This window comes from Scyliorhinus torazame, chromosome 5, assembly GCF_047496885.1.
Source record: "Scyliorhinus torazame isolate Kashiwa2021f chromosome 5, sScyTor2.1, whole genome shotgun sequence".
NCBI classification, from domain to species: Eukaryota; Metazoa; Chordata; class Chondrichthyes; order Carcharhiniformes; family Scyliorhinidae; genus Scyliorhinus; species Scyliorhinus torazame.
In genome coordinates this window covers 13151315-13163617 of record NC_092711.1, presented here as the reverse complement: position 1 = coordinate 13163617, position 12303 = coordinate 13151315, and the positions used below count along the sequence as shown (strand labels likewise).

At 51.1% G+C, this 12303-nt stretch overlaps 1 protein-coding gene across 2 annotated transcripts; it reads left to right on the top strand.

Annotated features, from left to right (window-relative positions):
• The first annotated feature begins 459 nt into the window (after positions 1 to 459).
• Positions 460 to 12078, top strand: LOC140422632 (large ribosomal subunit protein mL52-like). Of its 2 annotated transcripts, none has more exons than XM_072507636.1 (5): positions 460 to 627; positions 725 to 818; positions 4890 to 4957; positions 11602 to 11700; positions 11877 to 11934. In XM_072507636.1, the coding sequence occupies exons 1-5, from the start codon at positions 618 to 620 to the stop codon at positions 11900 to 11902; spliced, it is 297 nt and encodes a 98-aa protein (XP_072363737.1). In that variant the 5' UTR covers positions 460 to 617; the 3' UTR covers positions 11903 to 11934. The 2 variants fall into 2 exon arrangements, with proteins under 2 accessions (XP_072363737.1, XP_072363736.1); XM_072507635.1 differs by having other exon boundaries at positions 463 to 627; positions 11636 to 11700; positions 11877 to 12078.
• Positions 12079 to 12303: the final 225 nt, after the last annotated feature.

Genomic DNA, 12303 nt, shown 5'->3' with positions numbered 1-12303 from the left:
CCCTTCCGTCTCTCCCACTGCTGGGAGGACCAGCCACTGCCGCCCAGACCTCCAGCCACGCCCCCTACGTCACTCCTATTGCTGGGAGGACCAGCCACTGCCGCCCAGACCTCCAGCCACGCCCCAGCCGTCACTCCCACTGTTGGAAGGACCAGCCGCTGCCGCCCAGACCTCCAGCCACGCCCCATCTGTCACTCCCACTGCTGGGAGAACCAGCCGCTGCCGCCCATATCTCCAGTCCCGCCCCTTCCGTCACTCCCACTGCTGGGATGACCAACCGCTGCCGCCCAGACCTCCAGCCACGCCCCCAACGTCACTCTTATTGCTGGGAGGACCAGCCGCTACCGCCCAGACCTCCAGCCCCGCCCCTTCCGTCACTCCCACTGCTGGGATGACCAACCGCTGCCGCCTGTTCCTCCGGCCCCGCCCCCTCATTCACTCCCACCGCGAGGTCGACCAGGCCCGCCCCCTCATTACCCGCTGGGAGGACCAGCAGTGAACCCGAGCATGCGCAGTGCGGCCGCTGAGCTGCGGGAATGACCCAGTGCGCCTGCGCGGGGCCTACACCCCTGTCTGAAGCCTGAGGCTGGAGTGAGGCCTGCAGGAGGAAGAGGAGGATGATGATGGGTGTGTGAGAGGGAGCTTTACTCTGTATCTAACTCCGTCCTGGGAGGTGGAAATTTGTTGAAGCATTCTCAATGATAACTCTGTCCTCTGTCTTTAGGTCCGCTGCGGTTCCTGTCTGTCCCCCTGATGTGTGGGGTGAGGTTCCTGTCCTCGGGAGCTGTATCCCGCGCGGGGAGTAAATGGCGCCTCGGGTGAGCATGGCAAGATTTCTCCGGTGTCTGTCGAAACAACGGATGGGACAGGAGGGTTATTGATTCATTCATCAATTGATGTATTGTCCCATGTACCGAAGCACAGCTAAAGGTATTGCTCGGCTGCCGAGGGAACGTACGTCGTGGACAAAAAGAATAATCGACAGAGATCATCGACAAATAGTACATCGACAAACCGTGATTGGTTACAGTGCGGAACGAGGGGCCAAACAAGAGCAGCCTAGGGCGCCGTGAATAGTGTTCTCACAGGGAGCAGATCAGTCCGAGGGGGAGTCGTTGAGGAGTCTGGTAGCTGTGGGGAACATAGAACAAACAGTGCAGAAGGAGGCCATTCGGCCCATCGAGTCTGCACCGACCCACTTAAGCCCTCACTTCCCACCCTCTCTCCATAATTTGTGGGCAGCACGGTAGCATTGTGGATAGCACAATTGCTTCACAGCTCCAGGGTCCCAGGTTCGATTCCGCCTTGGGTCACTGTCTGTGCGGAGTCTGCACATCCTCCCCGTGTGTGCGTGGGTTTCCTCCGGGTGCTCCGGTTTCCTCCCACAGTCCAAAGATGTGCAGGTTAGGTGGATTGGCCATTCTAAATTGCCAAGTGTCCAAAATTGCCCTTAGTGTTGGGTGGGTTTACTGGGTTACGGGGATAGGGTGGAGGTGTGGATCTTGGGTAGGGTGCTCTTTCCAAGAGCCAGTGCAGACTCGATGGGCTGAATGGCCTCCTTCTGCACTGTAAACTCTATGAAATTCTATAACCTAATAACCCTTAACCTCTTTGGTCACTAAGGGCAATTTTATCATGGCCAACCCACCTAACCCTGCACGGAGGAAACCCACGCAGACACAGGGAGAACGTGCAGACAGTGGCCCGGCGGGGAATCGAACCTGGGACCCTGGTGCTGTGAAGCCACAGTGCTAGCCACGTGTGCTTTTCATTCATTGAAATGAAATGAAAATCACTCATTGTCACAAGTAGGCTTCAAATGAAGTTACTGTGAAAAGCCCCTAGTCGCCACATTCCAGCACCTGTTCGGGGAGGCTGGTACGGGAATTGAACCGTGCTGCTGGCCTGCCTTGGTCTGCTTTCAAAGCCAGCGAATTAGCCCTGTGCTAAACAGCCCCTGATTGATTTGATTTATTGTCACATGTACCGAAGTACAGTGGAAAGTATTTTTCTGCGGCCGAGGGAACGTACACAGTACGTACATAGTAGACAAAAGAATAATCGACAGAGAATGTTGACAAATGGTACATCGACAAACCGTGATTGGTTACAGTGCGGAACAAGGGGCCAAACAAAGCAAATACATGAGCAAGAGCAGCATAGGGCGTCGTGAATAGTGTTCTGACAGGGAACAGATCAGTCCGAGTGGGAGTCGTTGAGGAGTCTTGTAGCTGAGGGGAAGAAGCTGTTCCGATGTCTGGATGTGCGGGTCTTCAGACTTCTGTACGTTCTGCCTGATGGAAGAGTCTGGAAGAAGGCAATGCCTGGGTGGGAGGGGTCTCTGATAATGCTGACTGCCTTCCTGAGGCACCGGGAGGTGTAGACAGAATCAATCTCGGGATTTGAGGAAAAGCTGCGAATCGGGAACTCGCTGCCTGAGAGGATGGTGGGGCCAGGAACTCACAACTATTAAGAAGTGTTGGGATGAGCATTTGAAATAGCGTACAAGGCCACGGACCCACTGCTGGACAATGGGATTAGAGTGGATAGGGGCTTGATTGCCGTCGCGGAATGGATGGGCCGAAGAGCCTCTTTCTGTGCTGTAAACTCTGTGACTGTAATATACTCTGCAGCCGGAACGGGATCAGGCCTGTTCTCTGTCAACCCAATTTGGTGAACATCAGCGACTGTTCGGTCAGGTTAATAACTGCTGCCTTCCTGGTCAAATGCCCCAAGGACATCATCCCTCTCTAGCACCCCGAGATCCTCCCTATCTCTGTAACCTCCTCCAGTCCCTACACCCCTCCCTATCTCTGTAACCTCCTCCAGCCCCCTACAACCCTCCCTATCTCTGTAACCTCCTCCAGCCCCCTACACCCCTCCCTATCTCTGTAACCTCCTCCAGTCCCTGCACCCCTCCCTATCTCTGTAACCTCCTCCAGCCCCCTACAACCCTCCCTATCTCTGTAACCTCCTCCAGCCCCTACAACCCTCCCTATCTCTGTAACCTCCTCCAGCCCCTACAACCCTCCCTATCTCTGTAACCTCCTCCAGCCCTCTACACCCCTCCCTATCTCTGTGACGTCCTCCAGCCCCTATAACCCTCCCTATCTCTGTAACCTCCTCCAGCCCCAACACCCCTCCCTCTCTCTGTAACCTCCTCCAGCCCCTACACCCCTCCCTATCTCTGTAACCTCCTCCAGCCCCTACAACCTTCCCTATCTCTGTAACCCCCTCCAGCCCCTACAACCCTCCCTATCTCTGTAACCTCCTCCAGTCCCTACAACCCTCCCTATTCTGTAACCTCCTCCAGCCCCTACAACCCTCCCTATCTCTGTAACCTCCTCCAGCCCCCTACACCCCTCCCTCTCTCTGTAACCTCCTCCAGCCCCTACACCCCTCCCTATCTCTGTAACCTCCTCCAGCCCCCTGCACCCCTCCCTCTCTCTGTAACCTCCTCCAGCCCCCTACACCCCTCCCTCTCTCTGTAACCTCCTCCAGCCCCTACACCCCTCCCTATCTCTGTAACCTCCTCCAGCCCCTACAACCCTCCCTATCTCTGTAACCTCCTCCAGCCCCCTACACCCCTCCCTATCTCTGTAACCTCCTCCAGCCCCTACAACCCTCCCTATCTCTGTAACCTCCTCCAGCCCCTACACCCCTCCCTCTCTCTGTAACCTCCTCCAGCCCCTACACCCCTCCCTATCTCTGTAACCTCCTCCAGCCCCTACAACCCTCCCTATCTCTGTAACCCCCTCCAGCCCCTACAACCCTCCCTATCTCTGTAACCTCCTCCAGTCCCTACAACCCTCCCTATTCTGTAACCTCCTCCAGCCCCTACAACCCTCCCTATCTCTGTAACCTCCTCCAGCCCCCTACACCCCTCCCTCTCTCTGTAACCTCCTCCAGCCCCTACACCCCTCCCTATCTCTGTGACCTCCCCCAGCCCCCTACACCCCTCCCTATCTCTGTAACCACCTTCAGCCCCTACACCCCTCCCTATCTCTGTAACCTCCTCCATCCCCTACAACCCTCCCTATCTCTGTAACCTCCTCCAGCCCCTACACCCCTCCCTATCTCTGTAACCTCCTCCAGCCCCTACACCCCTCCCTATCTCTGTAACCTCCTCCAGCCCCTACACCCCTCCCTATCTCTGTAACCTCCTCCAGCCCCCTACAACCCTCCCTATCTCTGTAACCTCCTCCAGCCCCTACACCCCTCCCTATCTCTGTAACCTCCTCCAGCCCCCTACAACCCTCCCTATCTCTGTAACCTCCTCCAGTCCCTGCACCCCTCCCTATCTCTGTAACCTCCTCCAGCCCCTACAACCCTCCCTATCTCTGTAACCTCCTCCAGCCCCCTACAACCCTCCCTATCTCTGTAACCTCCTCCAGCCCCTACAACCCTCCCTATCTCTGTAACCTCCTCCAGCCCCTACAACCCTCCCTATCTCTGTAACCTCCTCCAGTCCCTACACCCTCCCTATCTCTGTAACCTCCTCCAGCCCCTACACCCCTCCCTATCTCTGTAACCTCCTCCAGCCCCCTACAACCCTCCCTATCTCTGTAACCTCCTCCAGTCCCCTACACCCCTCCCTATCTCTGTAACCTCCTCCAGTCCCTGCACCTCGCCCTATCTCTGTAACCTCTTCCAGCCCCCTACAACCCTCCCTCTCTCTGTAACCTCCTCCAGCCCCTATGACCTATTTGCTTTTGTTGTGGCGTGCCGGTCGCTGCCCAGGCAGCCGTCCCATTGTGACCGACCACAGCCCTGGGCAGGACATCACCCTGTGTCGTGGTGCAGGACACGTCGCCTGGGCTCAGGAGCAGGCTGTGTTGGTGCTGTACCTCTCTGTACTCACAGTCTGATCATCTCCCTCCCTTTCACAGGGTAGGTCTGTCGAAGAGTGGAAGTGGATACGGACCCCTAACAGACCGACCAGACTGGTCTTTCGCAGGTCAGTAGCTAAAAATCATGTGATATAATCATTGGAGGAGTTCTTGTTCATCTCCATCGGCAAGACGGCATCAGAACTACCAACCTTTTAAACAAAACCTCTCCATCCAGATTACTCATACCCTAATACACACATCAGCCTCGTCTGCACCCCCACCCCCTCACTCCCGGGTATCTGTTATTCTATATATAAGATGTGGAGATGCCGGCGTTGGACTGGGGTGAGCACAGCAAGAAGTCTTACAACACCAGGTTAAAGTCCAACAGGTTTGTTTCGATGTCACTAGCTTTCGGAGCGCTGCTCCTTCCTCAGGTGAATGAAGAGGTATGTCCCAGAAACACATATTTAGACAAATTCAAAGATGCCAGCCAATGCTTGGAATGCGAGCATTAGCAGGTGATTAAATCTTTACAGATCCAGAGATGGGGTAACCCCAGGTTAAAGAGGTGTGAATTGTGTCAAGCCAGGACAGTTGGTAGGATTTCGCAGGCCAGATGGTGGGGGATGAATGTAACGCGACATGAATCCCAGGTCCCGGTTGAGGCCGCACTCATGTGTGCGGAACTTGGCTATCAGTTTCTGCTCGGCGATTCTGCGTTGTCGCGGGTCCTGAAGGCCGCCTTGGAGAACGCTTACCCGGAGATCAGAGGCTGAATGCCCTTGACTGCTGAAGTGTTCCCCGACTGGAGGCAAACATTCCTGCCTGGTGATTGTCGCGCGATGTCCGTTCATTCGTTGTCGCAGCGTCTGCATGGTCTCGCCAATGTACCACGCTTCGGGACATCCTTTCTTTCAGCGTATGAGGTAGACAACATTGGCCGAGTCAGTACTCAACACCGACAGCCTCCAATCTCCAGACGCAATTCTGCAACTCATCCGCTTCATTCTGGATCACAACATCTTCACCTTCGACAACAAGTTCTTCATCCAGACGCGCGGAACAGCCATGGAGACCAAATTCGCACCCCAATACGCCAACATCTTCATGCACAAGTTTGAACAGGACCTACTCACCGCACAGGACCTTCAACCGACGTTATACACCAGATACATCGATGACATTTTTTTCCTTTGGACCCACAGTGAAGAATCACTGAAACGACTACACGATGACTTTAATAAGTTCCATCCAACTATCAGACTCGCCATGGACTACTCTCCAAAATCAGTTGCATTCTTGGACACACTCGTCTCCATCAAGGACGGTCACCTCAGCACTTCGCTTTACCGCAAACCCACGGATAACCTCATGATGCTCCACTTCTCCAGCTTCCACCCTAAACACATTAAAGAAGCCATCCCCTATGGACAAGCTGTCCGTATACACAGGATCTGCTCAGACGAGGAGGAGCGTAACAGACATCTACAGACGTTGAAAGATGCCCTCGTACGAACGGGATATGGCGCTCGACTCATCGATCGACAGTTCCAAAGCGCCACAGCAAAAACCGCACCGACCTCCTCAGAAGACAAACATGGGACACAACCGTCCAGTACTTTCCCGGAGCGGAGAAACTACGACATCTTCTTCACAGCCTTCAACACTTCATCGATGAAGATGAACATCTTGCCAAGGTCATCCCCACACCCCCACTACTTGCCTTCAAACAACCGCGCACCCTCAAACGAACCATTGTGTGCAGCAAACTACCCAGTCTTCAGAACAGTGACCACAACACCACACAACCCTGCCATGGCAATCTCTGCAAGACGTGCCAGATCATCGACATGGATACCACTATTACACGTGAGAACACCACCCACCAGGTACGCGGTACATACTCGTGCGACTCGGCCAACGTTGTCTACCTCATACGCTGCAGGAAAGGATGTCCCGAAGCGTGGTACATTGGCGAGACCATGCAGACGCTGCAACAACGAATGAACGGACATCGCGCAACAATCACCAGGCAGGAATGTTCCCTTCCAGTCGGGGAACACTTCAGCAACCAAGGGCATTCAGCCTCTGATCTCGGGGTAAGCGTTCTCCAAGGCGGCCTTCAGGACGCGCGACAACGCAGAATCGCCGAGCAGAAATGTATAGCCAAGTTCCGCACACATGAGGGCGGCCTCAACCGGGACCTGGGATTCATGTCGCATTACATTCATCCCCCACCATCTGGCCTGCGAAATCCGACCAACTGTCCTGGCTTGATGCAATTCACACCTCTTTAACCTGGGGTTACCCCATCTCTGGATCTGTAAAGATTTAATCACCTGCTAATGGTCGTATTAATGCTCGCAAGAAACTTCTCCGCAAGAAACTTCAGAGAGTCGTGAACACCGCCCACTCCATCACACAAACCTCCCATCCATTGACTCCATCTACACCTCCCGCTGCCTGGGGAAAGCGGGCAGCATATTCAAAGATCCCTCCCGCCCGGCTTACTCACTCTTCCAACTTCTTCCATCGGGCAGGAGATACAGAAGTCTGAGAACACGCACGAACAGACTCAAAAACAGCTTCTTCCCCACTGTCACCAGACTCCTAAATGACCCTCTTATGGACTGACCTCATTAACACTACACCCTGTATGCTTCATCCGATGCCAGTGCTTTTGTAGTTACATTGTATATGTTGTGTTGCCCTATTATGTATTTTCTTTTATTCCCTTTTCTTCCCATGTACTTAATGATCTGTTGAGCTGCTCGCAGAAAAATACTTTTCACTGTACCTCGGTGCACGTGACAATAAACAAATCCAATCCAATCCTATTCCAAGCATTGTTTGGCATCTTTGAATCTGTCTATATATGTGTTTCTGGAACATACCTCTTCATTCACCTGGGGAAGGAGCAGCGCTCCGAAAGCTAGTGACATCGAAACTTTAACCTGGTGTTGTAAGACTTCTTACTATGCTCACCCCAGTCCAACGCCGGCATCTCCACATGATTCTATATCTAAACCATCCTGAACCCCTCGATTAGATTCCAGTCTGTTACTCACTCCCGGGTATCTGTTATTCTCTCTATAAACTATCCTGAACCCCTTGATTAGATTCCAGTCTGCAACTCACTCCCGGGCATCTGTTATTCTATATATAAACCACCCCGAACCCCTCGATTAGATTCCAGTCTGTAACTCACTCCCGGGTATCTGTTATTCTATATATAAACCACCCCGAACCCCTCGATTAGATTCCAGTCTGTAACTCACTCCCGGGTATCTGTTATTCTATATATAAACCACCCCGAACCCCTCGATTAGATTCCAGTCTGTAACTCACTCCCGGGTATCTGTTATTCTATATATAAACCACCCCGAACCCCTCGATTAGATTCCAGTCTGTAACTCACTCCCGGGTATCTGTTATTCTATATATAAACCACCCCGAACCCCTCAATTAGATTGCAGTCTGTAACTCACTCCCGGGTATCTGTTATTCTATATATAAACCACCCCGACCCCCTCGATTAGATTCCAGTCTGTAACTCACTCCCGGGTATCTGTTATTCTATGTATAAACCCCCCCCCAAACCCCTCGATTAGATTCCAGTCTGTAACTCACTCCCGGGTATCTGTTATTCTATATAGAAACTATCCTGTACCCCTCGATTATATTCCAGTCTGTAACTCACTCCCGGGTATCTGTTATTCTATCTAATAACCACCCCGAACCCCAATCAGATTTCAGTCTGTAACTCACTCCCGGGTATCTGTTATTCTGTATATAAACCACCCTGAACCCCTCAATTAGATTGCAGTCTGTAACTCACTCCCGGGTATCTGTTATTCTATCTATAAACCACCCCGAACCCCTCGATTAGATTCCAGTCTGTAACTAACTCCCGGGTATCTGTTATTCTATATATAAACCACCCCGAACCCCTCGATTCGATTCCAGTCTGTAACTCACTCCCGGGTATCTGTTCTGTATATAAACCACCCCGAACGCCTCGATTAGATTCCACTCTGTAACTCACTCCCGGGTATCTGTTATTCTGTATATAAACCACCCGAAACCCTCATTAGATTCCAGTCTGTAACTCACTCCCGGGTATCTGTTATTCTATATATAAGCCATTCTGAATCCCTCGATTAGATTCCAGTCTGTAACTCACTCCCGGGTACCCTGTTATTCTATATATAAACCACCCTGAACCCCTCGATTAGATTCCAGTCTGTAACTCACTCCCGGGTATCTGTTGTTCTATATATAAACCACTCCGAACCGCTCGATTAGATTCCAGTCTGTAACTCACTCCCGGGTCTCTGTTATTCTATATATATAAACTATCCTGAACACCTCGATTAGATTCCAGTCTGTAACTCACTCCTGGGTATCTGTTATTCTATATATAAACCACCCTGAACCCCTCGATTAGATTCCAGTCTGTAACTCACTCCCCGGTATCTGTTATTCTGTATTTAATCCACCCTGAACCCCTTGATTAGATTCCAGTCTGTAACTCACTCCCGGGTATCTGTTATTCTATATATAAACCACCCCGAACCCCTCGATTAGATTCCACTCTGTAACGCATCCCGGATAACTGTTATTCTATATATCAACCACCCAGAACCCCTCGATTAGATTCCAGTCTGGAACTCACTCACAGGTATCTGTTATTCTATATATACCCCATCAAGAACCCCTCGATTAGATTCCAGTCTGTAACTCACTCCCGGGTATCTGTTCTATATATAAACCACCCCAAACCCCTCGATTAGATTCCAGTCTGTAACTCACTCCCGGGCATCTGTTATTCTATATATAAACCACCCTGAACCCCTCGATTAGATTCCAGTCTGTAACTCACTCCCGGTTACCTGTTATTCTATATATAAACCACCCCGAACCCCTCGATTAGATTCAAGTCTGTAACTCACTCCCGGGTATCTGTTATTCTATATATAAACCACCCTGAACCCCTCGATTAGATTCCAGTCTGTAACTCACTCCCGGGTATCTGTTATTCTATATATAAACTATCCCGAACCCCTCGATTAGATTCCAGTCTGTAACTCACTCCCGGGTATCTGTTATTCTGTATATAAACCACCCCGAACCCCTCGATTAGATTCCAGTCTGTAACTCACTCCCGGGTATCTGTTATTCTATATATAAACCACCCCGAACGCCTCGATTAGATTCCAGTCTGTAACTCACTCCCGGGTATCTGTTATTCTGTATATAAACCACCCCGAACCCCTCGATTAGATTCCAGTCTGTAACTCACTCCAGGGTATCTGTTATTCCATATATAAACTATCCTGTTCCCCTCGATTAGATTCCACTCTGTAACTCACTCCCGGGTATCTGTTATTCTATATATAACCCATCCCGAACCCTTCGATTAGATCCCAGTCTGTAACTCACTCCCGGGTATCTGTTATTCTATATATAAACCACCCCGAACGCCTCGATTAGATTCCAGTCTGTAACTCACTCCCGGGTATCTGTTATTCTGTATATAAACCACCCCGAACCCCTCGATTAGATTCCAGTCTGTAACTCACTCCCGGGTATCTGTTATTCTATATATAAACCATCCTGAACCCCTCGATTAGATTCCAGTCTGTAACTCACTCCCGGGTATCTGTTATTCTATATATAACCCATCCCGAACCCCTCGATTAGATTCCAGTCTGTAACTCACTCCCGGGTATCTGTTATTCTATATATAAACCACCCTGAACCCCTCGATTAGATTCCAGTCTGTCACTCACTCCTGGGTATCTGTTATTCTATATATAAACCACCCCGAACGCCTCGATTAGATTCCAGTCTGTAACTCACTCCCGGGTATCTGTTATTCTGTATATAAACCACCCCGAACGCCTCGATTAGATTCCAGTCTGTAACTCACTCCCGGGTATCTGTTATTCTGTATATAAACCACCCCGAACCCCTCGATTAGATTCCAGTCTGTAACTCACTCCAGGGTATCTGTTATTCCATATATAAACTATCCTGTTCCCCTCGATTAGATTCCACTCTGTAACTCACTCCCGGGTATCTGTTATTCTATATATAACCCATCCCGAACCCTTCGATTAGATTCCAGTCTGTAACTCACTCCCGGGTATCTGTTATTCTATATATAAACCACCCCGAACGCCTCGATTAGATTCCAGTCTGTAACTCACTCCCGGGTATCTGTTATTCTGTATATAAACCACCCCGAACCCCTCGATTAGATTCCAGTCTGTAACTCACTCCCGGGTATCTGTTATTCTATATATAAACCATCCTGAACCCCTCGATTAGATTCCAGTCTGTAACTCACTCCCGGGTATCTGTTATTCTATATATAAACCACCCTGAACGCCTCGTTTAGATTCCAGTCTGTAACTCACTCCCGGGTATCTGTTATTCTATATATAAACTATCCTGTTCCCCTCGATTAGATTCCACTCTGTAACTCACTCCCGGGTATCTGTTATTCTATATATAACCCATCCCGAACCCCTCGATTAGATTCCAGTCTGTAACTCACTCCCGGGTATCTGTTATTCTATATATAAACCACCCTGAACCCCTCGATTAGATTCCAGTCTGTCACTCACTCCTGGGTATCTGTTATTCTATATATAAACTATCCTGAACCCCTCGATTAGATTCCAGTCTCGAGCTCCTTACTTCGTATTGTTTACGATTTGGCGATTGGCCCTTGCTGTGTTTTTCTGCTTGCCCTGTGCAGCAACTCTCGTGTTCCCATTCCTCTTGTTGCTCAGATGGAACACCGGCTCCTCCATTGAAGGGACAGATTCGAAGGCGGATGGAGTCAGAGAAAATGGCGGTGAGTCCCAGCTTCTCTCATTCAGCGTTTACCCGGTCGTTCCTTCACTTCACTCCTGCCCTGTCTCACCCGCCCTGAGTCCCCCACCTCGCCCATCCCCTCCCTCCTCTCCCGCCCCCGAGTCTCTCCCCACTTGTCTCTCTCTCTGATGCCCTGCCTCTCTCTCTCTGTGACAGAGGCGGATTGTGATGCTGACCAATGAGATGGAACGGGGGAAGGAGAGGTGGACGGAACAACAGGAGCGTCTCCAACGCCAAGAAGAGGAACGACAGCTCAACCTGCCCATCCCCAAAGGATGGAAAGGAGGGAGTCTCCGAGCAAAGAGCCCCACGAAAAGTGCAGCATGAAATACAAAATAAAATCAGTCAGGAACCCCCATGATATGTGTCGAGTTTATTGTTTCAGCCTGGGATGGGCCCGCTCGTTACTGGCGCTCCCTCTGTACAGACACTCTGACAGTGCAGCACTCCCTCAGTACTGACCCTCTGACAGTGCGGCGCTCCCTCAGTACTGACCCTCTGACAGTGCGGCACTCCCTCAGTACTGACCCTCTGACAGTGCAGCACTCCCTCAGTACTGACCCTCTGACAGTGCGGCGCTCCC